This window comes from Melospiza georgiana, chromosome 5 (genome assembly GCF_028018845.1).
Source record: "Melospiza georgiana isolate bMelGeo1 chromosome 5, bMelGeo1.pri, whole genome shotgun sequence".
Taxonomy (NCBI): domain Eukaryota; kingdom Metazoa; phylum Chordata; class Aves; order Passeriformes; family Passerellidae; genus Melospiza; species Melospiza georgiana.
In genome coordinates this window covers 34,076,451-34,103,765 of record NC_080434.1, presented here as the reverse complement: position 1 = coordinate 34,103,765, position 27,315 = coordinate 34,076,451, and the positions used below count along the sequence as shown (strand labels likewise).

General features: G+C 38.0%; 1 protein-coding gene across 2 annotated transcripts in view; it reads left to right on the top strand.

Moving 5' to 3' along the window:
* Positions 1–27,315, top strand: part of INPP4B (inositol polyphosphate-4-phosphatase type II B) — a 146,550-nt gene that overhangs the window by 102,473 nt on the left and 16,762 nt on the right. For both annotated transcript variants that reach the window (XM_058024122.1, XM_058024123.1), the window contains 7 exons: positions 1,703–1,875; positions 3,384–3,507; positions 4,409–4,526; positions 6,193–6,333; positions 8,878–8,975; positions 12,631–12,743; positions 14,443–14,597. In XM_058024122.1, coding sequence (XP_057880105.1) covers positions 1,703–1,875; positions 3,384–3,507; positions 4,409–4,526; positions 6,193–6,333; positions 8,878–8,975; positions 12,631–12,743; positions 14,443–14,597 — 922 coding nt within the window. The remainder of the gene's footprint in view (positions 1–1,702; positions 1,876–3,383; positions 3,508–4,408; positions 4,527–6,192; positions 6,334–8,877; positions 8,976–12,630; positions 12,744–14,442; positions 14,598–27,315) is intronic.

Sequence of the window (27,315 nt, the reverse complement as noted above, 5' to 3'; positions counted from 1 at the left end):
GGGGAAATCAAGTTGCTGCTCAGTCTTTTTCATCAGCTTAAGGAGATTAAACTCTAAATCTTGGTAGCTCTGCACTGCAAGCTCTCCATTTTTCCAGCAGCCTCTCTAAAACATGTACACCAGCGTTTGGCACACAGTGTGTCATCACTCTGTTAGCCAATGACATGTATAAAATCACCTGGAGCTTGTACCTGGGGATGGCTCATGGTCTGTTTTGTCAGGATGACACTCACTTCAGAACTGCTTTTTTCCAGGGAATGCTTCCTCAGTCTGTGTTACTCATGGTTAAATATGTATGACTGTGGTAAAACTCATGTTGTCTGACCACAAAGATAACAAAGAGCTTGTCTGATTCTCTGTGCATGCTCTGTCCTTGTTCCCCTTTCCTGCTCCTTGCTTTCTCTAATTTCTCCCAGCTTTCAAAGCTCTCTCCAGCCTTCTTGGCTGCAGTTTTATTAATTTATGTGTTTTTCTGGAGCTCAGTCAAATTGACTGGCAACGGGCAGCTGTCTTCTGCCTCAACTTCCTCAGTTCTAACAAGGTTTTACTGGCCTGACTCAGAATGTTACCTGAAACAACACGCTGCTGTCTTGCACCTAATTACAACAGATTTTAATTATCATTGATTCTTAATTACACTGATCTACAGAAAATATGAGCCAATTATAGACTGTTGCATTGTCAGTTGCATTCCCAACTTTTACATAGATTCTTCTAGAGTGTTGATTTCCCTCATTTCAGACTGTACAATCAAACTGAGATGTAGATTCTGAAGGAGGGGGATTTATTTATTTGTTTTTATTATTTGTTCAACTTAGGGGTAGGCAAAGCCATGTGCAGCTACAAGGCAGGTCCGATTTTATTAAATCGTATAAAATTCAGGAGTAGCTGGGATTATTGGGCAAGCTTGTGTAAGGTGTTCCAATTCTCCTCCATTCCTAGTTATCACTATTTCATTTGTAATGTATTAAGGAATCACATTTTTCAAGCATTTCACGAGGTTTTTTTTAATATGCCTAGCATGTATTTTTACAGAGAAGAACATGTTTCAAAATAGTCTGCATCTCTCTGAGAGAATAGCTAAAAGGAGTTCAAAATCTCTAAATATTTAAAGAGAACAACACAGAATCTAAAAAAAAAAAGGAATATGGTCTGAAGCTTTTTATATTTCCAGCCTGTAGATTAAGTAGGTGATACCCTTCCAGATACCTATTTGTTATTGTGTTTTGCCCTCCAGCACCCACCTTTTCTTAAATATTTGGTTATTCTCTCTGGTTTTGCATTTTTGATGCTATTTCATTTCTTACATAGCCAGTTCTAAGTCCTGAAAGGAGACTCCATTGCCACTGTATTAATCTTTGTGTGCTAAATGAGGTTTTATGTGTTTCCCTGTGTACTCTGTTTGTGACACTTAAATACCAGTTTTACAGAGATGCTGGGACTGGTAGAAAAGGCCATTGTTTCAGAGTGCAGTTGGATTCAGGCCAGGGATTTAACCCCATTCCCAGTGGTAAGATGGAATCCTGCTTATAAGTATGTTCTCCAGTGGCATTTGTGGTCCCACAGTGGTCTGGGGAGAGCTGCAGGGGTTCTTTTAAAGGGAAGGGTGATCTGCACAGCTGCTACTGCCATCCTTCCTAGTGAAGAAGGGTTTTTCACTGCAAGTTTTCCACTCTGGAGCAGATGACCTGTTGTGTTCTAGGTGACTGGTACGAGCAGCTGTACCCGCTGGTGGTCACACTGAAGGACTGCATGGCAGAGGTGGTGACCAGGGCCAAGCAGTCCATGGCCTTTGTCCTGCTCCAGGAACTTGCCTGTGGCTTGCCCCAGTGCCTGATGCTGACCCTGAGGAGAGACATCGTCTTTAGCCAAGCAGTAGGTTGTCTTGTGTCATTCACTTCCTTCTGTTGCTCTAATTATAAGCATACTCTTCATGCCAGTGTTTGTGGGTTTCTTTCTCAGTGGTTTTTTTTTTTTCCTTACAATTTGATACAGCTTTTTCATTTATTTTCCATGATATTCACCTAAATAATTTATAATGTGATAAGAAACTAAATAGTAAGTAGAAATCCATGGTGCTTCTATCACTGAGTCAGAGCAGCAGGTCTGCAGTGGACTGGAAAAGTTGGCTAATCCTGCCTTTGCACAAAGTAATATCCAGAAATCTATTTTTAGACTTCCTAGATTATATAGTTCTCAAGTCTAGCTTTGAATATATCCTGCTGATATTCATAATCACAGAATAGGTAGGGTTAAGGGACTCTGGCAATCATCCAATCCAACCAAGGCAGGGTCACCTAGAGCAGGTGATACAGGAACACACCCAGGTGGGTGTATGCAGAGAGGGGCACTCCAAATTCTTCTTGGTCAGCCTGTTCCAGTGCTCTGCCACCCTGAGTGTAAAGGAGTTGTTCCTCATGTTGAGGTGGAATGTCTTGTGTTTTAGCTTATGGCCTTTGCTCCTCATCCTGCTGCTGGGGACCATTGAAAAGAATCTGGCACTTGCTCCCAGCACTCACCTTTGAGGTATTTATGTGCATTAATGAGATCCCCTTCAGTCTTCTCCAGACTGAACAGCCCAGCTCCTGCAGTCTCTCCTCATAAGAGAGATGCTCCACACCCAAATCATCTTTGTGTTCCTTCTCTGGACTCTCTCCAGTAGCTCCTTGTCTTTCTTGTCCTAGTAAGCCCAGAACTGAACACAGCACTCTAGATGTGGCCTCACGGGGTACTGGCTAGGCAGCATCCAAGCCAGGGAGATTTTTTTCTCCTGGTCGCCTTGGAAATAGGGAGGAGATTATTTGTTTTCAGTTTGTAGCAGTGTTTTAAGTGTTTAAATACTATTAGCATGTCTTTCCTTAGAACTGTCTTTTCTTGGCAAATAACTGAAGCTCTTTATGTCTTCTCCTGTATATCATGCTTTTTTCAGATAGATTTTTTTCTAAATATTTCACTTAATTTCTCTCTTAAGTTGTATGTTGCAGCTGCCAAGGAGATTAAGTTGCATTAGATGTTGAACCACTTTCAAATCCATCATAATTCACATAATAATTCACAGTCTTGCATGTTTGAAGCCTGACAAGTGAGGTTCTGGTCTTACTTATGTCAGTGTAAATAACACACAATGATACAAAACAAATTAAGCTTATCTAATATACCTTAAGAGAATATTTCACTACTTTATACACCCCCCAAAAAACCCATCAAAATACATTATTATGAAATCATGTACTTAGTCACTAAACAGAAATACCTAAGCTGATTTCTCAAATATGTAGGTGCTACCTCTGTTGTGTATAATGATAGCAAGCCTCATTTTAACTGTTTGTCTTGTATCTGTTTGTCTTGTAACACTCTTGCACATGTTTTATTTATCTTTACAGCTCGCTGGATTGGTCTGTGGTTTTGTAATCAAATTGCACACAGGTTTACATGATCAAGGATTTTTACAACAGCTTCACACTGTTGGATTGCTGGTGCAGTATGAAGGACTCCTTAGTACATACAGTAAGTGTTGCTCTTGGACAAAGTTCCTTATGTTCCCTGCCCAGAAGTTACCCAGGAAGTTCTTATTTTAACCTCTGCTCTGTTTCCAATAATTTGGCTTGCTGAATCAAATATTGTCCTTACAAGACAGTAGACTTGCACATAATAGCACAGCTGAAGTCATTGATACTGTGTTGTTAATTCTGCAGCAAAAGTTATTAATCTGTTTCATTCTGAGTTCCTCAGAGAACACGGCCTGCTTATTGTTCCATGCAGACCTGACCCAAAATACCAGGTTTATAAAACTAATGCAAACAGAAGATTTACTGCTTTTATCAACCTCAGTCCTGATCCCCAGTGCTGATAATGTGAAGATAGCCTGAAAACAGTTTCATAGTTTGTTACAGATGCCATTATTTGATATGTATTAAAAAGGAAATTTGGAGGGAGAAATTGCCTTATTTCTCAAACTTTGAACTGGATCTATTGGAATCATTCCCTGAATCAGAGATTTTGACTAAAGTAGAGGAATTTAGCATTTGTGCAGCTTTTTTATGCAGTTGCTCATTTGGAGGTAGCTGTCTTCTCCCTTTTGCATGACGCTTGTTTTTATTCTCAAAACCTTTGTCCTCCATCAGCAGAGAAAACTTTCAGAATAGACAAAAATGGCTTTTCTGAGGTTATTTTATGCCTATATAGAGCAGGCTGATTTTCAGAATTGCTTAATACTCATGGTTACCATTTAGGCCACAGAATTGTCAGCAGTTCAAGAAATTAGTCTGGTTTTATGTAGGTTAATGTAATGTGGGTTTAGAACTGTGGTTTTTAGGTGCACAGACTGGAAAATATATTGCTTTGCCCGAACCTATACAGTGACTGATCTGCCAACTCTGTTAATAGTCTCTTTAATCTTTTCATGTAGGTGAAGAAGCAGGGATGCTCGAAGACATGGCTGTGGGCATTTCAGATTTGCAGAAAGTAATGTTTAGAGTAATTGAAGCCAAGTCAGAAGATTTTTTGCCTATTATAAGTGGAAGGCGGTAAGAACTTTGTTTCTTGGAGCCCAGGAAACTGAGCTGCAGTTTTAATCTGTAGCCCATGAAACCTGTCTAATGGTTTTCATGTTGCTGAATTCTGTTTTATTGAAAGTGCATTGTTTTACTTTTTAGAAGGTGAGTTAGTAGGGATTCTAAAAGCCAGTAGGCTCTGGGTTACTCTCCTGATAAAAAGCTAAAGTTCCAGTTACTAATACAGATTAATCTGGGCAATGTCTGTGTTGTGCAGAGCTGCTGGTGCATTATTCACACATGGATACTGAATCCTGGACAGGTGACAAGGCCATTATTTACAAATGTGGTCTCTAACTGAGAAACTTTGCTTTTGAATGTCCTGAATTTGTATTTCAGCATGAGAAATGAAATTGCAGTTCCAAGAGTTAGGCCTTGATTGTTTTTAAGATGGAAACCAAAAAACTCCGATGCCACTTAGTATTAAAAACTTAGTAGTCACTTTTAAAAATGGAAGCCTTTTTTAGCTGCTGAAAATCACACAGGACATAGACAGTCTCAGAAATCCTTGCACAAAATCACTTATCCTTTATGAATCTCACGTGAATACTGCTGAATGTCAGGACATAAACTGCAATACTCCATTAATTTTGGCTATTTGAGGGTTAACAAGATTGGAATGGATTTTTCATCTTTATTATTATTCTAGTCTGAAGCTCCAAATACTTTTATTTTGCAAAAGTCACTTCCTTAATAGTATCATTGCTCTTAAGATGACTGTAAATTAAATTCAGCTAAAAGCAGGAACTTTTAGAAAATATGTTTCCTCTGAAGGGGGCTTTCACCACTGATTTACTTAATTAATCTGGATGATTCACTCTTATCATATGGACTTTCTGAGAAGGAATTGAATAAATAACAGAAATGATAGGCAATACATTGGGAATAATTAAAATTAAAAAAAATTTAAAAATAAAATCTACAAGGTTTACGTGGAGGAGTCCCATTCCTCTTAGAGCTGTGATGAGACTGCTCCTATCAACAGCATTGGAAGTCAACCGTAAAAAGAAAAGATGAAAAGGTGAAAATCTAGTTATTTTCTAATAATTTTTTTAGAAACCCTCCATTTTTATTTTGGTTGTTATATGGTATGGCTCAATAAATGAGAGTGAAAGACTTTAGAAATGCAAGACAGAAAAATCAAACTACAAATTCTTACCTTGAAGAGTCAGCATATTTACTTGTAATTGTTTTTTCTAGGAAAGTGCTTAAACCTGACATTCTGTGTACACAAACAAATCAATCCGAAGTGTGTGGCACTGTCTAGCAGTGCACTGATCATCTGGTGTGGGTGGTAGACACCAGCCACCCAGGGGAGGTGAAATTCTGTTCAGGAACTCACATTCTTTTATTAGAGGCCAAAACATGCACTTTTGGAACATTCTTTACAGAATTACAGAATATTTTGAGTTAGAAGGGACCCATATGCATCATCAAGTGCAACTCCTGGCCTTGCACAGGGCTTCCCAAGAATCACACCCTGTGCCTGAGGGTTCAGATGCTTCTTGAACTCTGTGAGGCTTGGTGCTGTGACACTTCCCAGGGAAGCCAGTTCAACCTGCTCAACCATTCTCTGGCTGAAGAAACTTTTCCTGACAATCAAGAACCCCATCCTCACTCTTGTTTTCATTTTTCCTAGTGAACATTACATTATAGAGGTCCAGCTCCCAGCAAAGATGTTTGAGCTGCTGCCACAAGAGATTAAAGAGGGAAAGCTGCTTCGCATGTATCCGGTGCTCTTTAATGTTGGAATCAATGAGCAGCAAACACTGGCAGAGAGGTAAGGAGAAGTCACATTGCATTTTCTGTCCAAGTACTCCATGCTGGTACAGGCTATCTCTCAGGATTAGAAACAAATCTTCTTTGTTATTTGCTCTTAGACAATCTCACATCGACTCAGTGTGTATTTTCAAAGGTATTAAAGGAAATAAACACAAGCTATGAAGCGATGTAGAACAGTGAAAAAGTCCAGATGAAGATAAGATCATAAGCAGGGCTTCGTTTCACAGAGTTGGTGCCATGTTTCTCTTGGATACAGATGCAAAATGGATTTCTATTTCAGATGCAGAATTTTGGTTGTATGCAGTACTCTGAAATTCTCACACAAGTTTGAAAATTCAAAATTCTTACATCTTGAAGATGGGTTTGAAGAGACCAAACAAGTGATAAGCTAGAGAAATTAGTACTCCTCTGCAACAGATTGCTGGAAACTAATTAATTAGTATAATAATAGTCATGGATTCACCAACGTATTAATTTTCTCTTCCAAGAGAAGGGTATCTGTCAGTCATGTTAAATTACCACATTTGTGCCGGGCTAAAACTGCAAGGTAGAAGTCAAGATGTCAATACAGATAGCTACTTTGTTAAAACTTCTTTTCTTTTAGCTGCTTTTATTAACAGAGCATCCAAAATACCTAATGCTTATCTTGAGGTTGCATTTGCTTTAAGCCAAAAGCTTATAGCAAAGCTGTAGCTGGAGTAATGGAGGGAGACAGTGAAAATCCTTCACCTGGGTAATAGGCAAGAAGTTAAACACCACAGGATTTTATCTCCTGTTCACTGTAGACAGCCAAGTAAACCCAGTCTTTTAAAGAAGTCTACTAAAGAATGCCATCAGGTAGCTTTGTGAATGTTTATGGGACACTTTTCCAAGTTGAGTGAGAAAATTTAGTGAGAAAATTGAAATGGGAGACATAGACTGAATCTAAAGACAGTAAAATCTGGCATTTTACTGTGAAAGAGCTGGATAGCTGGTTAGAGAACCTGGAAACTTCTTGAAAATGAAAATAGGTTATTCTTGATGCCATAAAGAGGAAAGTGCTGAGAGGAGTGACGTGGCCAAACTCATAATGTGCAAAAGCAACAAAATCAGTCATGACAGTTCTGAGTGGGACACTCAAAAAATAAGAGATAAGACATGATGTGGTAAGCAAGAAGCAGGCTGGTGGGAGCTGCCTGAGTGAGATAGACAGGAAGGACTGGGTTATGAATGGTCTGAGGAAAAATTTGACAACATTTAGAAATAGCCTGATTACCTGGGGGCTTGTAGAGGAGTTGGCATGAAAAGATGCCTGGCTTGCAAGTGAAGTGGCAGGAAGTGTTGTTCCCAGCGGTCATTTTACATTGTGTTCAAAGAAAGCCATAGGAGAAAACAAAATAGCCACATGTTTATAAATACGGATATGTACTAATATCTACCAAGAAAATAAGTTCAATGCAGAAGCAGCTTTAATGCATGCAGTTACAGTCTGCTTTTGTCTTAATTCAAAGTGCTGCTTAACTCCTAAAGTTGTACATTTGTTTTTGAGACTGAAAACACCACACATGATTTATGGCTAAAAATATGGAGGGGTTTGTGGGATAAAGAATCTGAGAATATAAAAACATTTTTTGTGGCAAATTTCTAGGAAATGTTACTCTATTAGAAAAAAAATCTTTTAATTTGTTTTTTGATAGAATACACTTGAGAATATTTCCAATTTAAAAGAAATGTTCTCATGTGACAGTGCAGCAATGGCTACTGAGGAAGTAGTTACATCTTCTCCCTGTGGCCTGTTGAAATATTTGCTTCCCCTGTTCCCAATTTAGTAGCATATTTGGTATCTTCTGATCTGTGTCCCCTTCTCTCTGAGTTTCTCACTTATCTGCCCATGCCTCTCTTCCTGTACTCCTCCATTCCCGTTTCAAATCTATTCTAAAGATGAATTTCAAAACTTTGGCCTAACTGTCATGGGGACATTTGTGTCTTTACAATCATATCTCCTGTAGTACCATGAGATTTAGTTTCTTGGCATGTGACATGTGACTGTTGTAGAAATCTTGATCTCAGAGAGAAATATATTTGTTTTTATAGCTATAGTTATTTTGTAGATAAGCTTCTCTTCCATCTTGTGTCACTTCCATATTATCCAGCTCTTACAGAAATTGATATGCTTAAGCAGTAGCAGCACTAAGAGATGGAGGAGTTGGTGTTCTCTGCCTGTGGTACCAAATTTTGGAATTGGAATTCCCCCAAAATGCCTTTCCATTTATTCAAGATTTGTGAGGGGAAAAGAATAAGTGCCTTATGGCATGTTTGTAAATAGATTGCTTTGTTAATAAACTTTTGGAAGAAGTATGCATCAGTGATGATCTCGTTTCCAAAAATTAATTCCAAAGCATACAAGAACTTAACTACTGCATGTTTGACAAAATCTAATGCATTTAGCACCAAAGTTATTTCTTTATGCAAAGAAATAACTATGAAGGATAATTTATCTTTTGTTGTTGTTGTTGTTTGTGGGGTTTGGGGTTTTTTCATAATTTATTGTGTATTTTCATAGGTTTGGAGATACCACTTTGCAGGAAAACATTAACCAGGAAAACTTAGAACTTCTCAAAGAATATTACAAGTTATTTACAGAAAAAATGCCTCCTGATTGTGAGTACAAAATAATGCAATGTCCAAATCGGTTTGAAAAGCTTTGAGTAGGTAGAAGGTTATAAGACAGTAATATTAGCAGAATCCCATAACTTGTTCCATAAATTTAAACATTTTGTACCTGTACATGACCCTGCTGGTCTCAGGAGTGATTTCAGGCCCTGTGCCACAGCAGAAACTATAGAGAAAATGAAACAGAGGAATGATGAACTGAACAGCGATTTTAAGTTATTATTTTAATAAGTTTCTTAATATTTCATGTAGAGGACAGTCTGTACCTACTGTATTTTTACATAAATACTTGGTGGGAAATTTCATCAGCTTCAGTCATACCCTCTGTTCTTATTCTGAAAATATGTTGAGGTTTGGTGAACCATGGAGAAATCTGCAGATCAAATACAAGCAATGAGCCACATCATCATTATATGAATGACAAGGTTTCATTGGAATAGGCCCTGTATTCCACTTCTATAGAACTTCTATATTACAAACATAAACATTTCTATGCTGTTACTCTGATTGCCAGAAGCAAGGACTGAAGAAAACATCTGCATCAATCGAATCCTGTTAGTTTTAATGCCCAAACTATAGTCCCAAATGTGGGAGATTTAACTGCCTGATGTTTAAATGCTATGTAAAACTTTGATACATCACATGCGTATGTATACATGTTTATCTCTTATATCAGGATTATTTTAATTTGTTAATCATTTTGACAGAAACAAAAGCCCTTCCTAAATGGTGGGCAGGATGCCCATCCATCCACCCACAGACCTAGTATTTATTTACAGGATGTCTACAGAGAAACTCATACAATAAGTTAGGTGATTAATTGAGGGGAATCTTGCTAAGAAAACATCCTCGAAAAACTAACCTCATGCAGGTTAGGGCTAAGGTAGATCTGCTACTCATAAATGGATTTTATTTTATAAAAGCAAAAATTTGCATGCAGACAGTATTGGCTACTTTTCATTAACACAATTTAAACTTGTACTGCCTTCCTGAAGGATTATTAGTGAGCCACACAGTTCCTGGACTTCTTTCAGACTGTGAAGGCTTTTGAGAACTAATTGTGTCTAGTTCATCATGTATTTTCTGGTTATTATAACTTTCTTGCTTTTTTTCTTTACCTTTAAGAACTCAGTCTCTTCTTTATACAATTTTTTATGGAACATAAAGCACCTTTTGGTTCCACTGCCCTTCCCAGTAGCTGCCTGCCAGTATACAGAGTCACTCTTTTGCCTTGGAGAAATGTGCCTTTTAAACCAGCCCTGGGAAAAAAGGGAAGCTCTCAAACTTGTTCATTTGTGGCAGGACTTAATCCCACTCCTGTTCCCCCGCTTCTGGAAGACAAACCTCCATACAAGGCTGGCAGCAACCCTGGTGCTGGGGCCAAATGAGAGGCATTCAATATTGATGGCTTTTTGAAGGTTTTGTCCCACCTATCCAGATAATTTCCTATAATGCCAAATCTGTGCTACAAAATAAATGCAGGACTGTGTTCCCAAAGCTGTCAGTTCCAAACAGTGCTCAAAAAGCCCAACAGAATTTGAGCATTTGCAGCCCTATTTGCCAGGGTGTTGGATCCACCCTTGCCAGCCTCCGTGGCCTGCTGCCTCATTCATATATTCCCTTTCAAAGAATTCAATTTTTCACTACCTGAAAGGTATTGCCACCTTTGCTGTTAGTTTTCCTCTTGTGTCTGTATTTCTCCTTGGCAATAATAGTCTTGCTTGTAACTAAGCATCCACTGACTTTCTGTCTTTAAGATGAACATACACTTTGTCATTTACCCATTTGTTAACCTCTTAAATTCTTTTAGCAGAAACTGAAAATAAGAGCATGTTTCCAGCAAGGTTCCTACCAAAAATGCTGAACAAATATAGCTCTGATTGAAGCACCAAAATGGTACTGCTTTTATAGAAATACTAAGACAGTAAGGGTCCAAAAATGTAAGATAGTTGTTTAGTAGTCCATAATTACCTGAAAACAACAAGGCTGTTTGGTATTTCCAGGCTCCTCCCCCTTATTAGCCTGATTTGGTGGTTTGGTACTGTGGGGGACCCAAGGAGTTTAGGCAATTGGTCATTTCCAGTCAAGGTGCAACCCATTTGGCAGTACTGTGAATTAGGAGGCTCTTGCTGTACCTGTGCTGAAGTCACCCCTCCGAGATGTCACGTTTTCTGCTGTGACCCAAAGGAAAGCTGCTGAAAGCAATAGAATGTTTAGTGATACATTTGCATCATCTCAAAGCATCTTTGTCATTTTGTGCTCTCTGTTTTAAAGAAACAGATGCACCCATAAGTGTAATAGTCTAGCAGAGTGTGATGTGGTTTTATGTGCTCTACATTATCTGATGTACAATCAGAGCTTGTAATACAGAGGTAAAACAATCCACATTAAAATTATTGCAAAACAGATTCTGGATGTACATTTTCCTCCTTTTTCTTTTTTTATTGTTTGTTTGTGAGTTTTTTTAGACAGCACAGTATGACTGAAGCAACTTAGTTCTTTTTGAATATATTTAAAGTACTTCTTACTATGAATCATGGATAAGGGAAACTACAGAATTTATTAGATGTAAAAGGTAAAAGCCTGTTGATGAGAGGGATCATTCCAACTTGGATCACGTTAGGAGAATGGATATTGACCTTCATTAATACTTCCCTCATTTTTATTCTTTCCATTGAGTATAAGTCTTTGGGCTTGGGTTTGGGGCTTGGGTTGTGGGGTTTTTTTTTCCCCTCACTGGATGGATAATTTACTTTCTCTGCTTGAAGAAATCCATTGATCAATTTAGTTTGACTTTGTTTCACTTGATTCTGGCCCCATTATTTGGTGATAACTATGATTTAAATTCTTTTTACTTTGCCATCATGAGAAGAAATAATTTCAAAAAACGGTTTCTGCATGTTTTTATTGATTTTCAGAACTAGCAAGGATAAATGCAACATTAGAAAAATCCCTCCTCTATATACATATGAAACAGAGGGGGAAATTAAATTGCCTACTCTTGAATTTTTGCTGGAGATGTAGTATAAATTAAACTTCAACTTAAATGCCACACCCAGAACAAGCAGGTAAATTTTTGGATTTTAAGCAAACTTGAAATTATTTTCTACTTCAAAATAAAGCCCCACTTAATTTCAGGAGGAATCTACTTTGTTACTTTTTAGAGGGGATACTAAGTGCTGTTTAACCCTTATCTTACATTAAAGAAAAATCTAAGGCACATTTTAAAACAATAACTAGATGTTTCAATTTGAAAACAAAACCAAAATTTTTTACTTTAAAATTAAAAAATAATCATCCCATCAAAGCAGGTTGTAATACACTCAGGTTTTTTTATTTTTCTGATTTCTTTTGAATGTCTGTAATAGCTGATGAACAGAACTACAGCAGAGATTTGATTTTGTTTTTCACCATCCATTTATAAGATAAAGGTTGAAGATACTTTAAATTTCCACATGAAGATCTTAGGGACGACAAGGCAATACTCAAAAGACATAAGGTTTACTTATTCCTTAAATATTTAGCTGGTAATTTCTATCCTGTGTTCCAAAGACCTGTTCTTTACCATGAGCATTCTTTAGTCAGGACAATCATATCACCAACCTTATCGAAATGAGCAACTTTTTTTGTCCTTTTTTCCCAGGTTTACCACATTTTCAAGAACAAAATGATTTAAAGGGATTGCTAGAAAGTCTTCATCAAAATATCCAGGCCAAAAAGAGAAAGAATGTAGAAATCATGTGGCTGGCTGCAACGGTGAGCTCTCTTGTTTCAAAGAAATTGATGAACTAATCATAAACTCATTTTCATAAGCTTGTAAGTGCAATGGATTTTAAGGAAATGACTGGAAAACTCACTGGTTAAAGGAGGCAGATGTGCTGTAATAGTTTTTTGCAGACAATTTCTTTTTCTCACTTTTCAAACTGGTAGAACCTGCTAGAAGTTGAGTGATTTGTTTGATATCTATTATTTGATAATATAAAGTTACTCAAAATATTTTTTTTAGTGTCCTTGAGGTATGATGTGGGACATGATTGCTTGGTTCCCTTACTTTAACTTTCTGAAATGTGTATTTCTGGTCCCAGTGATCTACACACTGTTATTCTATATTCCATTTATTTATTGAAAAAGATGTAAGAAGAAAACTTTCTCAGTGCAGTAGCTGTGCAATATCACTTTTTTATTGCAGTGGAAGTATAAGATTCCACATATGAGCCCATCACTCATCCAGAATAATTACCTGGGATTTTTTTACTGCATTTTATAAATGATTTTTTAATATCTTAAATTTTTTTAAGGACTCATTCACATCAAATAGCCCCAGTGAATCGGGGACTTCCAAAGATACTAGTGCAAAGAGAATTAATCTCTTCAATGAAACAGTTCTTTCACATAATTATTTAAGAATATTATCATATAGTACTTGTTTTAAATCCCAGTGCAACTGTTCAAATTTTTAAACAGATTTAGCTTTTAAAATTTTAAATTATATGATGGAAGAAACAATCATAGGTTCTCCTTCACTATCCTGTACTTCTTTGGATTCTAAGTAAGATTCCCTTAATTGATTCCCTAAATTAAACTTTTGAGATTGTCCTCACCATGGTATCACAAAGAACTTAAAGGCTCTAAGTATTTTTTTATTTTTATAGAATTTAATAGTATTTATTGATTTTTAATAGAATTTCTAAGAATGCAATTAGCATTAGATGAAGAAACACTTATTTGCTGAACTGACACTAGTCATGTTCCAGTTCATCCTGCGAGCTCTCCCATGATAGCCAATGCGGGAAGTTTCTTTTTGTGATTCCTGCTGTAGTTTATTGCCTTGCTGCATTCTCACAAACATTTTGAGGTTTCGTGTCATTACACCTATGATTCCCCAGGGATAGGTGTAAGCAAAGTATTACCTTTTCTCAGGATAGGTTATACAAATTGATTCCTAAGAGGAGGAATCACCCTCCAAAATGTCATGTTTCCTTTATGTCTTATAACTTTTTTAAAGTATAAGTGAAAGTAGACAATCCATGGCAGCAATTTGTTAAACTTTAATTGTGAGCCATACATTGAACAGTTTACCTGTTGAAAATAAAACTATGTAAGTTAGATGTGTCTGACTCCATACTTTCACAAGAAGTTAGTCTGCTACATTCATGTTTGTGAGTTAAGACTTACCATATCTTTATTCATCAGGTATTCAGACAATTTAGCTTTCATTGAACTGGGCAGTTGCTACATTTGGTGAGGAAACAGTGAAGGAACTGTTTCTTTTATAGTTATAAAAGTCCCATGTCAAATTCAGGAATTCAGTGTACTGGTGCTAACTTCTAGAAGGTGTTTTCTTCTTGAGAAGTGCTGTAGCTGTCTGGATGCCCTCCCTGGGCTTGCAGAGCTGTAGGGCTGCACAGCCTGGTAGGAAGGAAGGGCTGACCTGTGGGGCCTGCCCGTGTTTCAGATTTGCCGCAAGCTGAACGGAGTGCGCTTCACCTGCTGCAAGAGTGCCAAAGACAGGACATCCATGTCAGTGACACTGGAGCAGTGCTCCATCCTGAGGGACGAGCACCAGCTGCACAAAGACTTCTTCATCCGGGCACTGGATTGCATGAGGAGGTAGGTGGGGGTCCATGGAGCTCTGAGCCAGGCCAGGGCTGCCAGCAAACAGGGCCTGAGGCTGGTTCTGAGTGCCCAGCAGAGCCCAGGGCCACGGGCACACAGGGTCTGAGGCTGGTTCTGAGTGCCCAGCAGAGCCCAGGCCTGCCTGAGCATCAGCCTGAGTGCTGCGGGGTCATCTCAGGGCAGGCTCTTTGCAGCGGTGTGTTTTATCTGTCATTAACAGTTTGTGAGACAGATATGTGAAATCGTGCAAGGGTCAGCTCACCGACTGTAGAATATGAGCAGAAGTCTGAGCAGCAGTTGCTTTTAAAAAAAGTTATATTTCAGTTTTGAGGGTATTTTAAAAACCATTTGCACAGTCATTAAATTATTTCTTCGACATCTACACAAATACTGAGAAAGCAAAAGAAACATTTGTTACACATGGCAATTCTTACTAGTCACATTATTGAAAAGAAGCATCCAAGTAGGTTTGGACTGGTGGTGTTTGCCACTAATAGCTGATGAAATCTTTACTGCGCTTTAGAAGAAGAGAATTAAAACATGTTTTATTCTAAATTGCAACTATGCAGAAATTGAGGCTGATATTATCAGGAATGTATAATTAAAAGATGTAAAGATTTTTCATTACCTGAGTCTTTGATGAATAAAAAAACCTTCTTGAGCAAACAAATTTCAATCATAAAATTAATCCACATGCTAGATTATCTAAAGAAACTTTAATCATTGGTTTTAATGAGCTTAATCATATAGTTTTAATCATATAATAACAGTTCTAATGACATTGTCAAGAGGAGTTTTAAAACGTCTATCACCGACACTAGAATAACATATAACAAAGGTCACTGCAAAACTAATAGAAAATATTTTGGTCAGCCTGCAAAGAAGTAACTGAATCATATCTTTTCTTAAACACAAATTGTTTGTATGGTGGATTTATAAAGATCCTAATAAGTAAACCATCATGTTTACGGTCTGTAATGGGTAATTCTGGACCTTCATATTTATTATTGCCAGAATAGGTGCTTAATGTGTAGATTAATACTGTAGGTTTGCCCACATAAACCCTTTGTCCTTTGGCAAAGATAGCTGTTCTAAAGAGAAAAGGTAATTTTATAAAGAGTAAATGAGCTGAGATGGCTTAGCTGTAGGTTTAGTTCACAAGTGCTACTAATGCAGTGAGATGTGGTGTGTTGAACTGAGCTGTATTGTTTTGGATGTATTGCACCTTGCATAAATCCCTCAGTGTCTGTAGTGATTCAGTGAGTGAATGAGTTTTGTGCAGTCTTTCATAACTACATATTTTATCATTAATGAATTCTGAGTTTTCTGTGTTAAATTTTGTTTGTTGGCATTTCAAATGCTTTTTTTTTTTTTCTGGTATGTCTCCAATAAATACAAAAGTATGTAAGCTACAGTAAGTTACCAGACAGGAAAATAATTTAATTACATAAAATCACCATAATGTTAGAATAGCTTTGAGTAGAGTAGGAGATTGGAAAATTTTCACAGACGTAAATATAATTTTAAAAAACCTGAACTTGTTAGTAAAAAATCTAGTAGGTTTTTGTAGATCAAATGGTTTTGAGTGGGTTTGTGTCATGTGACTGATTTGAAAGTTGAGAAGATTAACACATTAGTTATATTTGCAGGCAACAATAATTTGAAGTCACAGAAGAATGTTGTAAAGGCAAAAAAATCAGAATAATACTTAAAAATTAAACAAGCAAATGGGTATATGAGGTTGAAGCACCATTACAAAAATGTAAAATCTATCAGTTATGCTGTAGTTTCAAACAGACAAAAGCTTTATCCTGCTCTTACCCTGTATATGAATTTCAGAACTGAATTAAAGTAGGTGAAAAATGAGTTACATTGACTTGGGTGATAGGATTGTCTGAGGACTAAAGCAAAGGCTTTGCAGTAGTGGCAGTAGCATACAAAATAATTTGCACCATCAGGATGATAAAGAAATAAATCTTCTAACTATGCTGGTTGCTATCAGTCTAACACAATACTAGAGGTTTAAAAATAAAATATAAAAAAACCCCAGCCAAATTCCTCTTTTTCCTTCCCGAATTCCAAATTTTCACATCTAAGAAGAGAACCTATTTTCCTTCAAGGGCAGACAGAGAAACTATTTGCCATTTAATTTGCAATTTTAGCAGTTTTTTTCCCAATGAATCTTCTTTAGATCACTTTGTTAAACTTTGTCAATCAAATCCCTTTGTGCTGATTGCCACAAATTGCTTTTAAGCCTTTCAGAAGAACAAGTAGACATGAAAAATTCAATTTTACCATCTAGAATCCTAACAGTTTGGGTTGACCTTTGAAAGGCTTCTTTTAAGAGTTAACAGTGGGAGGTAGAGACTGCTGTGAAACTAAGTGAGCTGTAGAAGTAAATGGTGATTCAAAAGCAGACTTTATTGGAAATGCCATAATTTTGAGATGTGAAAATTATAAAGGTGCCTGTGTAGCCATTAGACTTTTTTTTTGTCTGCCAGTGGTGACAGAGCTTTTGCAGTGGAAAAGGGAAGCATGTGTTTACAGGTTCATGCTTTCTTGCCACCAGCAGCTTGGAGATGCTGGACTCCTGTGTGCCGCTGCTTTTCAGCTTCTTCAGGGTGCCCAGAATTTTGAGCAATCCAGAAGTGATTCCCAGAGTTTCAGCATATTTGCTTTGGTGTATATTGCCTAACTCTGTTTTGGAAAATACTGCCTGTAGCTGTTCTTTTAATGACTTAGTTTGTAAGTGGAATTGTTGTCTGTTAGTGATAAACTCTACAATGTCTGTTGCTTCTTTATAAAAAAAGGCTGTACAAGAATTCTTCTATTAGTTCTTCCTTTCACTTACGAAAAATGTGGAAAATGAAGCAATGATGGCAATGCACACTTTATCATTTACAATATGTAATAGATGGCTTTGTCCTCAGTCATAAGTCTGGCCATTATGATGCTGCAATTGATGTTGTACCTGCAGCAGCCATTCTATAAATAATTCCACATATTATAATTTCCTTGATATAGGTTTGTGACTTCCATTGATCTTAGTGACAGAATGAGGAAAATCAATATATCATCCCCTCTGTATCAAGTGCTTGTAATTCACATCGTATTAAAATCCTGTTTATAATGTCTCTGCCACTTCCAAGTCTCTTTTTGCAGGCATCAATATTCTTATTTTTCCCTTCACCCATACCTGAATGTTTCCTATCATTCAGTGTTAAGTCTATTCCAAGAGACAGAGAGGCACAAAACTGGTTTACCTGAGTTCATTGCAGTATCTGTCACATGATTCTATTTTTTTGGTCTTTAGAGCTGACTACTGTTAAGGGAGGATGGACTGGTGGGCAATGCATAATGAAGTAGCTCTGTAAAAAAAAATAGATTTTTTTCCCTTTTTAAAATTTATTTATTTTGTGACTCTATTTAGCTTTATTGTTTCAGTGACAGGATCCCTTTTGGAGGCTGTGGGTAGTGAATAACCTCAGGATCTCCTGTCATTGGGCATGTTTCCAATAAAGCCTCAAAGCAGTAACAAAGGCCATGACAAATCCACTGTCTGTGGTGAATCCTCCATGCCATGCTGTCAGCCTTATCATCATTCTGAGCTGGGCACAACACCTGTCACGTGTTTCTGACATTGAATACAAAATTTGACTCAATGTGGCACACACTGTTTCCACTTGAAACAGTTAAGGATATTTCAGGCTGTCTTAGATAAATTGCCTATCAAAAATCTTCCTGAAGCACAAGTTCAAAGAATGAATGATCTGGACAACAAGTATTGGGCTTTTGATGAGCCAATTGTAAAGAAAATATCTCCTTTTTTAAAGAGCTGTTTGAGGACATTAAAAATGAGTGAGTTGAGGAGGAGGAATAGCTGTAACATCTCTTTAATCAGGCACTTTCAGGTGTTCTGGGTGTTGGCCAGAGAAGAGCCTGTACCAAACACCAGAGCTGTAATTGCCACATGGACTAGGAAGGAGGAGCAAAGGGCCAGGATTAGAGGCAGGGATGATCCATGTGCAAATCCCTCTGTGCCCTTCACCCATGTCCCAGCTTTCACCCTGCCCCTGTGAGCTTGTGGCAAGAGATGCAGCTCATGAGGAGTCACACACAAGAGGAGCCACAAGTTCTCCTCCAACTTTTTCCCAGCCCATCTGACCTCCTCCACCTTTTCTTTTTTCATTTAAAAGTATAAGCACAGTGCAAACAAAACTTTAAAAAGGCAAGCCTGACTTCCAGTATAGATCTTTACATCATTCTATGGCTCTTTAGAAACTTAACATCTCTATTTGGAGGTGGAAGCTGTAGATGATTTGCATCACCTGATGTACTGATAGGAGCCTGGGCATTAAGTAACAGTAAGGTCCAGTTTTGGTGCTTTGAACTGCCATCCATCTTGTTTTCTAAAACTGAATTCACCTGTTGTGATTAGACAAAGCTAGCATGCAAGTAGTTAGATTATTGTAAAATGTTGTTTGGTGTTCACTTTTGAGGTTTTTCTAGTTGCTTATGGAACACTTCATTAATTTTCTCATTCATTTAGTGCTTTATTGCTTATTAAGAGCTTCCATGAAAAACTTGTTCTTAGCAGAAATCAACAACCAGATGTTTTATAATCACCAGACTGAGTAATACCAGGTTTCTTCCTGTTATATTTCACTTTAATTAAGATTTCCTGGAAGAGTGTGTGGGAAAAGTCCTGTATGCATGTTCATTATCTGTTGAAAATCCAATTCCTACAGCTGAATTACCATGGCTTTGGCCATGTTCAGCTAAATCTCAGGAAGAACAACACTGCCAAGTCTAAAATTTAGATAAGAAAGAAGCAGGAAATGAGAGTAAGAGGGCAGTAGTAGCATACAATAGCTAGTTAAAGCTATCAAACATGAAATTTCTTCTAGAAGTTACTGGCCTCTAAACCAGTGTTCTTCTCAGAGTAATATAACTTGGACAGGGAGGGCTCATGACTTCCTGTCTGCAGTCCCAGCAACCTACAGAGTGTCCAAAGGTTGGAGGGGGCACACAAGGAAGAAGCAACCAGCTGCTCTTCCAAACAAGGTGGTTTTGTGATAGCAGATCCTGCATTCCTTCAGGAGAAAGGTGATGGAGTGTCAGGCTATAGCTCTGGCTGCTTTGTAAAGGAAGCAGATAAATACATTTCTAGATTTATCTTTCCTCTCATTTTAGACTCCCTTGATCTCTTCATAAACTTAGTTTCCTATTGTAGGAATGCTCTCTGGCTCAGATAATCATCTTTTCTTGTCCAGCAGCCTGGTTTCAGTTTTTTTTCCTAAGTCCCATCCTTTGGGATGGAACACTGGCTCAGGGCCAGCCACCATCTCTGGGGGCTAGCCTAGTGCTTAAGATGTACATGGCATGAGAGAATTCAGCATTCAATCTCCACATTATCTTTTTCCATTTATTATTATGATGCCTTCATAAGGTGACCAGGCACATTCTGTTATACAATTGTGCTTTCAAATAATTAGGGTCCTATTCAGCTTCAGACACTGGATCTGATTTTTTCTATCTCAGGTTCTTTAGGGAAAGAATCTAAAATCATATTAGATACCAAAAGAAAAGGAGAGATGTAATTTTGTGTCATCATCAGCCCCCATATTTTATAACCATAATTTGAGGAACTGTCTTTGATGTATGGGGGTTTTCTCCCTTCAGTCTGCTGCTTTTTCTTTTTCCAATGAGCATTTCCCTGTTTCTTAGTCTCTTGCAGTAACATCTTAGTGTGTGGTATTTTTATAGAAACTCTTCTGACAGTGGCTTTTCTCAGCTTAGTTTTAGCAGTAGTTTCCACTTGTTGCTTTCTGTGGCAGCTCTGGTTTGGTGAGTGACATTTTGTAAGTGTGTCCTTACCATTACAGCAGCCACTGGTGACCTTTCACTGGAATCCCTGGCAGCAATAAGTTGTTTCTCAGTATTAACCTGCAATACAAGTCCTGGTAGCTGTTTGCAGTGCAGTGACCAGAGGAGTTTCCATTTGGATCATTATGTACCTATTATGTATTTCCGACTTTCATGATGTTGTCTGCAGTCAGCTGGAACTAAACCCAGGAATGGAGGCAGCAGTATTATATTGCTATTCTATTCTCTGGATCATCCATAGATAAAGCTGGGAGATAATTTGGGGAATTTGCATTCTTAGTAGTGGAGGTCTCTACTATAATTTGTATGAATAGAAAGCACATGTTTATAAGGAAGTTAATGCAAAGGAAATGTTGGAGTCCTGCCAAAGTGCACAGCCAGCTCCACAGCTGACTCCTAATGATAGAACAGTTAAAGTAGTTTCTGCAGCCCTGGGACTTAGTGGTGCTGCAGTTGTCCTGTGGTTCTAACCAAACCCCTAATGCCAAAATCCCTGGGCACTGCTTTGGCTGTGCATCTGCAGTGCTGTTCCCGTGCCCTGGTCTGGGTTTACTTCCCTGCCAGCCTGTCTCCTCTCCCCAGCCTGGAAGCTGCCATGTGTGTGTTGTCTTCCAGCAGTGGGAAAAGCCCTTGGCTTTTCTGCTCTGTTGGAGATGCTCCTAATGCCCCAGGAAGGTGCCAGAGCACGTTTCTGCCTCTGCAGTGTCTTGTGATTCCAGGCAAGGCTTAGCCAAGATCTAAAGTCCCTTAGACCACAGAGATCAGAGCGTGGGAAGGGAATCACTGCTCCCTCTCTCTTCTGTAAGGGATGACACCCTTTGGTATGTGAACCAGCCTCTTTTGTTAGGTTGCCTCTTACTGAGGGAGACAATGCCTCTGTGTGTGCTACTCAGGAACTTCACTTACTGTTCCGTGAAATTGTTGTGTAGTACATAGACAAGAAACCTTCCTTTCTGTCCCTCTCATTCATCCTATGGGTTTTCTGATGTATCATCAGCTTTAATTTCATGCTACAGCCTCCCCTTGTCTGCATGTCTCCTTACCCTTGTGGGAACACTGGAATGTGTGAGCCTTCTTATCCCACATTTCAGTTTAGCTGAACTCAGTCCCTGTGACCAGAGAGGATATGTACAGATTGCTGTTCCTTCCCCTCACACCAAGAGCTAGCATGTGCCCTTTGCTTCTAGAGAAAGACAGGCAAAAGAGGCATCATATTATCTGCAATAGATCGCTGAGATACACCTGACCTTAAAAAATATATATATTTACTCTTCAGACCCTCTCCAGTCAGCATTTTTCAGGTTTGAGGAACTTGTTTAGATTACTAAAACATTGAAAAGACTAAGGTGCAATCTGATCACACAGTCATGTATTTTATAAAACCCTGTTGTAGGATCATCTGGTTAATAGTTTGTGTCCTGGGTGAACGGAAAATCTGATGAAAATATATAATTCCTGTCAAAATAGTGTTGGCTTTTATATTTGTTTTGCAACAATCATTCCAAAGTTGGTGGATTTTGAATTTAAATTCCTTTATAATTCTTTCATAACTGTTGATAGCAGAGCATCTACAGAATACAAGGTAATCAGCTCAGAAAGGTTTGCAACTTCCAGCAAACTGCCTTGTGGTGTGTGGTAAGTAAAATATGTGAGGGTCCAGAGTAGTTTGTTGTGGAGTGTTTTTCATATGGTTTTGGTTTTGTTTCTTTAGGGTTTTAGCTCATGGTGTTTAACCAAGACTGGCATGGTCTCTGTTCTAAGTTTATTTCTCCTAAATGGCTGTTACATTGAAAGCCTCAGGAAAGCAAATAAAAATGGCTAAACTGGCACTGTGGCAGAGGCATTATTGGCTGGTTTTGAAGTGATCGAAGTAGCATCAGGCAGAGGCAAGCAGCTACAACAATATCTCATTCTCAAAGATCCATTAAGTGATTCTGAAAATCCACAAGAGACTGCTTTGATAATATTGGCTATAACTGGTTTGAGTATTTATTGCACTTTCTAAAGTCAAATGTTTTTTGATTTAAAAAGCTTATAATTGACAACCAAAGGGCAAGAGAAAGAAATGCTCTTGGATCTCTTTCAATTTTAAAGTGGGAGAAAACTAGTACAGAGGTGCCAAGTCCTTTATGACATCACAGTCCTTCCTTTGTTTGAAATTTCATTTGAATCTACTTTTTCTTTAAAAGGGCCTCTTCTTGTAGGCTGTTTTGCTTTAAATAAGAGTCCTGTTGCTGTACTTGAATGTGCAATAGCAAAGCTTGTAAATAGTGTTCATTACCTTACTGACATTCACTTTTCTGCATAGTACTAATTCTGTTTTCACACTCCTTCTTGCTACTTGGGTTCATGCTGACATAGCAAATGCAGCAATGCTGGCTGCACAATTCAAGGCTCTCTGCCTTCTGGACATTGCTGAACTGGTGAGTAAGCTTTTGAGTGCTGATGGATAGTCTTCCCTCAACATCATCCTGAATAAAATCCTCTCTGGCTTTCCTGCTGTGTGGTAGCCTCAGGGAGAAGGCTGCTCCCTATGTCACCTTTCTCTGTAAAAATTTGCTATCACAATGATATTATCAGCAAATTTGTAGATAACCACATTAAAGTTAGTTTGACATTCATTTGCTGTGTGAAGATGCTTTTTGAATTTATTTTTCAAGTAAGTTGGCACATATCAGACCACTATGATGCTGTTTATTTTCTCTCCTGTGCCATGCAAGGAGCCCAAGATGTGCTGCCAGGTAGAGGTATTTTGCTTTTGCTTCTGTAGGATTGTTTTTCCCCTGTTAAATTGCATTGCTGCATTCTGTAAATGCTGTCATGCTCTTGTAGCAGCTCACATCCTTCTGTTCTTTCGTGGAGGGAGAAGTACAATACTTCATAGAATCATGGAATGGCTTGAGTTAGAAAGGACCTTAACCATCACTTCATTCCAACCCCCTGCCACGGGCAGGGCCATCTTCCACTATCCCAGGCTGCTCCAAGCCCCATCCAACCTGGCCTTGAATGCTTCCAGGGATGAGGCACCCACAATTCCATGAAACCCTTAGTGTGAGCACAGCCTTATGCTTCAGGCTGTCTTTGCTCTACAGGAGATACAGAATACTGTGTTGTGACTGTGGCTGTTGTCTGTCTGACTGTAAGTTGCATAATTTCGATCTGGTAGAGCAAAAGTCAATAAAATGTTTTTCTGGCTAAAGGGGATTGAGATCACCTTTTGGTGATGCTTGACAAGGCAACATTGCATACACCAAAGCTTTGCTTTCTAAGTATGTTGGTCTGTGTTATAGTGCACATAATATGCACACACACACACATGATTATATACAAATACAGAATTGTATTTGTCACATTGCTGATTAATTAGATGACTTAATGAAGTGAATTATTTAAAATGGCTTACAAACTTTGCAAATCTTTTTCCAAGACAGGAAAATGGTTTTAGAGTACTTTATTTCTGCATTGCTGTGGTTTCTGATTGGCAATTAAAAGGTAATTGAAACACTTGAGATTTTCATGTCCTGTGTTGCCCTGTAGGTTTATTATCTTCATGTGATGATCTTTGTTTGTAAATGAAAATTTTTGTGGGATAGAAGCTCTAGGAAAATGTGGTCATTTCGTACAATGTGATCAAGCTCTTGTTCTTGGTTTTCAGAGAAACTTGAGTGCAGTAACATTTTTCAAATCAGACACATTTTCTTACTTTTACACCAAGGGTATTCACTGGCAAGACAATGCTGGGTACAGTAGTGTAGAAAAGTATTTGTATGCTTAGCAGACTTTTTAAAAATCTTTTTGTGACAGATGTATCTCAAATTTTATATTTTCTATCCTAAAGGCAATCATTCTTCCTGCTATCGCAAAGCATCTTCTTTGGTGCAGCACAATAGGGATAAAAAAAACCTCATTTCAGTCTTAACTTAATTCCAATCTAAAAAACTTGCAATGAGATGGTAATGAACTTGAACTTAGTACAGATTACCTCCTGCATGCTTACACAGATGTTCGAACACAAGACAGATATTTTTGAGACATAGTTCTATTCTGAGAGTGTTTCTCTCTTGAGCAGATTAAACCCTGAAATTTTCTGCTTTGCTTGTTGTTGCAGCAAATACAGTAACACCATTTGGAGTTCACCTTCTAGTTTTGAATTAGGTCTACATAAATTCATACCCAAAAGAAGAAGAAATGGTCATCATGATTATCAGGATGAGATCATTGTAGCAAATAATAGGTTGTTAAGGTGAAGAGACTGATCCTCTGATCAGACCAATCAAAGCCATTTGGAAAGCAAAACTCACACATGTTTCATAGACCCAGCTGTGCAGTCCAGTGAGTACTGTGTTGATAACAACGACCATCTTCCTCAAGTGCCTTGAATTTTGATGTGTTTTTCTTTTCCAAAATACTGGCTTGTGCCCCATACACATGCTACACTCATGAACAAAAAGCCATATAATAATAATTTTTATTTTATGTGAACTAAAACTGTAATAGCTCTAGCAAAGTGAAAAGAATGACACTGGCTAGAGATTGGCTGTCAGAGGTCTGTGGTGAGCCTTGTTCCATGCCCTGCTCTGAGCAGCTCCAGCAGCTGTATGCCAAGTAGGGAAGGGAATGCAGATCTTTATGATGCTGCCATCAGCCCTTTCTGGCCAGTCTGCTCTCCACTAACAGTCCACACCAACAGTCAAATTAAAAGGCAACTTCTCCCCATGCATTCAGCTTTTCAGGCACAGATGAGATATCCATCCTCCCCAAATGTGGCTCTCTGTGGTGAGGACTTCACTGATCTTTATGCTAATGTGTAACCCGATGGAATAATGTGTCCACACTGGGCTAGGAAAGGTCTAAAAGCCTTTCTTCAGACAGGACCTACACCTGGTATTACTGTGGGCTGCTTTATGCAAATACTACAGCTTCATTATTATTGCACACAAAATGCATTAGGCATCCAATTTCCTTTGTAAATGAAGCAATACATTACTTCAATAGCTACTTTTGAAGCTTTCTGCAACTTAAACCACAGATGTTAAAACTGTTGGAATTAAATGAACCCCCTCTGAATTGTAATCCTTGAATAAACTAGAAGGGGTTTTTTTAATTATAAGGTTTATTAAATTAAAAATATACTACAATGGAGTGGAAAAAGTCAAATGATCTTATATGGCAAAAATAAAAACTTGAAGCTCACTATCCATACTCCATTGGGTATGGAATGCCAAAAGAGAAATAAAATACATTTCATCTTGTTGCAAAGCCTAATGTTCTGTACCGCATCATAATGTAGCCCAAACCTGACAATTCCTGGCTCATAAATCTCTTGGTTTTTCTTTTATTTACACTATAGACAAAAATCAAGTCTGTCCTTCAAAAGTACTCTGTCGTCAAGTGAGCTCGAAAGTTTATGTTGTTATCCATCATATTTGACTATGTCTGTGGTGCTGGAGATAAAATCTAGGCTTGTGAGGTTCATTTTTTAGGGGATACAGTGGCAGTGCAAGTATGGGCTGGAGATTATAAAGCTCTTTGAAGATGAGAGGGAAAAAACATTGGGCGATTGGCATTGGAGAAGTTATTTCCAAAACCACTGAATTCAGTGCAACACTTACAATCAAGCTGTATCTATCATAAAACTTTAGATACCTATTGTATCCCAGTTAAGGACTCAAGTTCCCAACACTGTGCTGGGGAGTATGGTTAGTAGCCTGATTTAGGGGCCCTGAATCATCCTGGGGATGTTCTGTACAACTAGAGGAAGCCTGGGCTGTTAAATTTGGCAGCCAAAGACTTGCCACTCATGGTTAGGGAATGTTGCCTTTTAAAGGAGTTGGATCAGATCTCAGAAGTGTATTCTGTAGTTGTCATGGTAAATACCTGAAGGTGAAATAAAGATATGAGGGCAAAACTTAGCATGAGGAAAATTTTGCTGACATCAGAACCTGATGGGCTTTTAAACATATGCTTGTCGCTAGACACTAATTTATTTATTATCATGAGGTCAAGGAAACCAGAAGTTATTAGAAAGAAGAAATGGGTAAGAAACGAAATGTGTACTGTTAAGTTACTCTTTAAACTTTAGCTGCTACAAGATATAGGCTGCTTGTTGGCTCAATTCATATGATAACTACTGCATGCTTTGAAATAAGGGTAGAAGTCCACTTTGGTTACTTTACTTGTTTACATAGAGAGCAGTAGCCATCAAGTGATGTAGTTATAGTGCCCTTATGCTAAATTCTTGTTTATTTTCATAGAAAAACTTTATTTGATAACTCTTCCAGACAAAGTTACTTTAGCTTGCATAATTTCAGCAACATTACAAATTCTGCAGATATTTAGCCATTTTGAGTAGATACATGTGCAGAAGTTATACTTCTATACTGAAGAACACTTTTTCAGTATTTCATTAGATGTTGCTCTAGTTTTTCTGCCATTGTGATTTGATGTGTTTATTTTTGAAAAAGAACTTATAATCAGTGTTCCTTAGTAAAAATATGCAGCTAATAATTTGAATGAATGGGAGGGAGAGGAAGCTTTCTAAATAAAGTATGTCCTGTTTATGGAAGCAAGTGTTTGGTAGAGAGCTCTTTCCTTGCCCTCAGGTTGTCTGTTGCTTCTTCAGTTGTTAAATTACTCTGCACTCAAGAGAACATTATTGGTCAAATCTAAACCCATTACTTTTCCATTGAAATTTCCATTATCTGTGAGCAATTCCATCTTGGGGAGGATTATAATATTTTTCATATTCTGTAGTGTTCTGCATGTGCTTCATTACTGTGCACCATACATGGGAAAATGCCATTTACTATTTCATACATCAAAATAC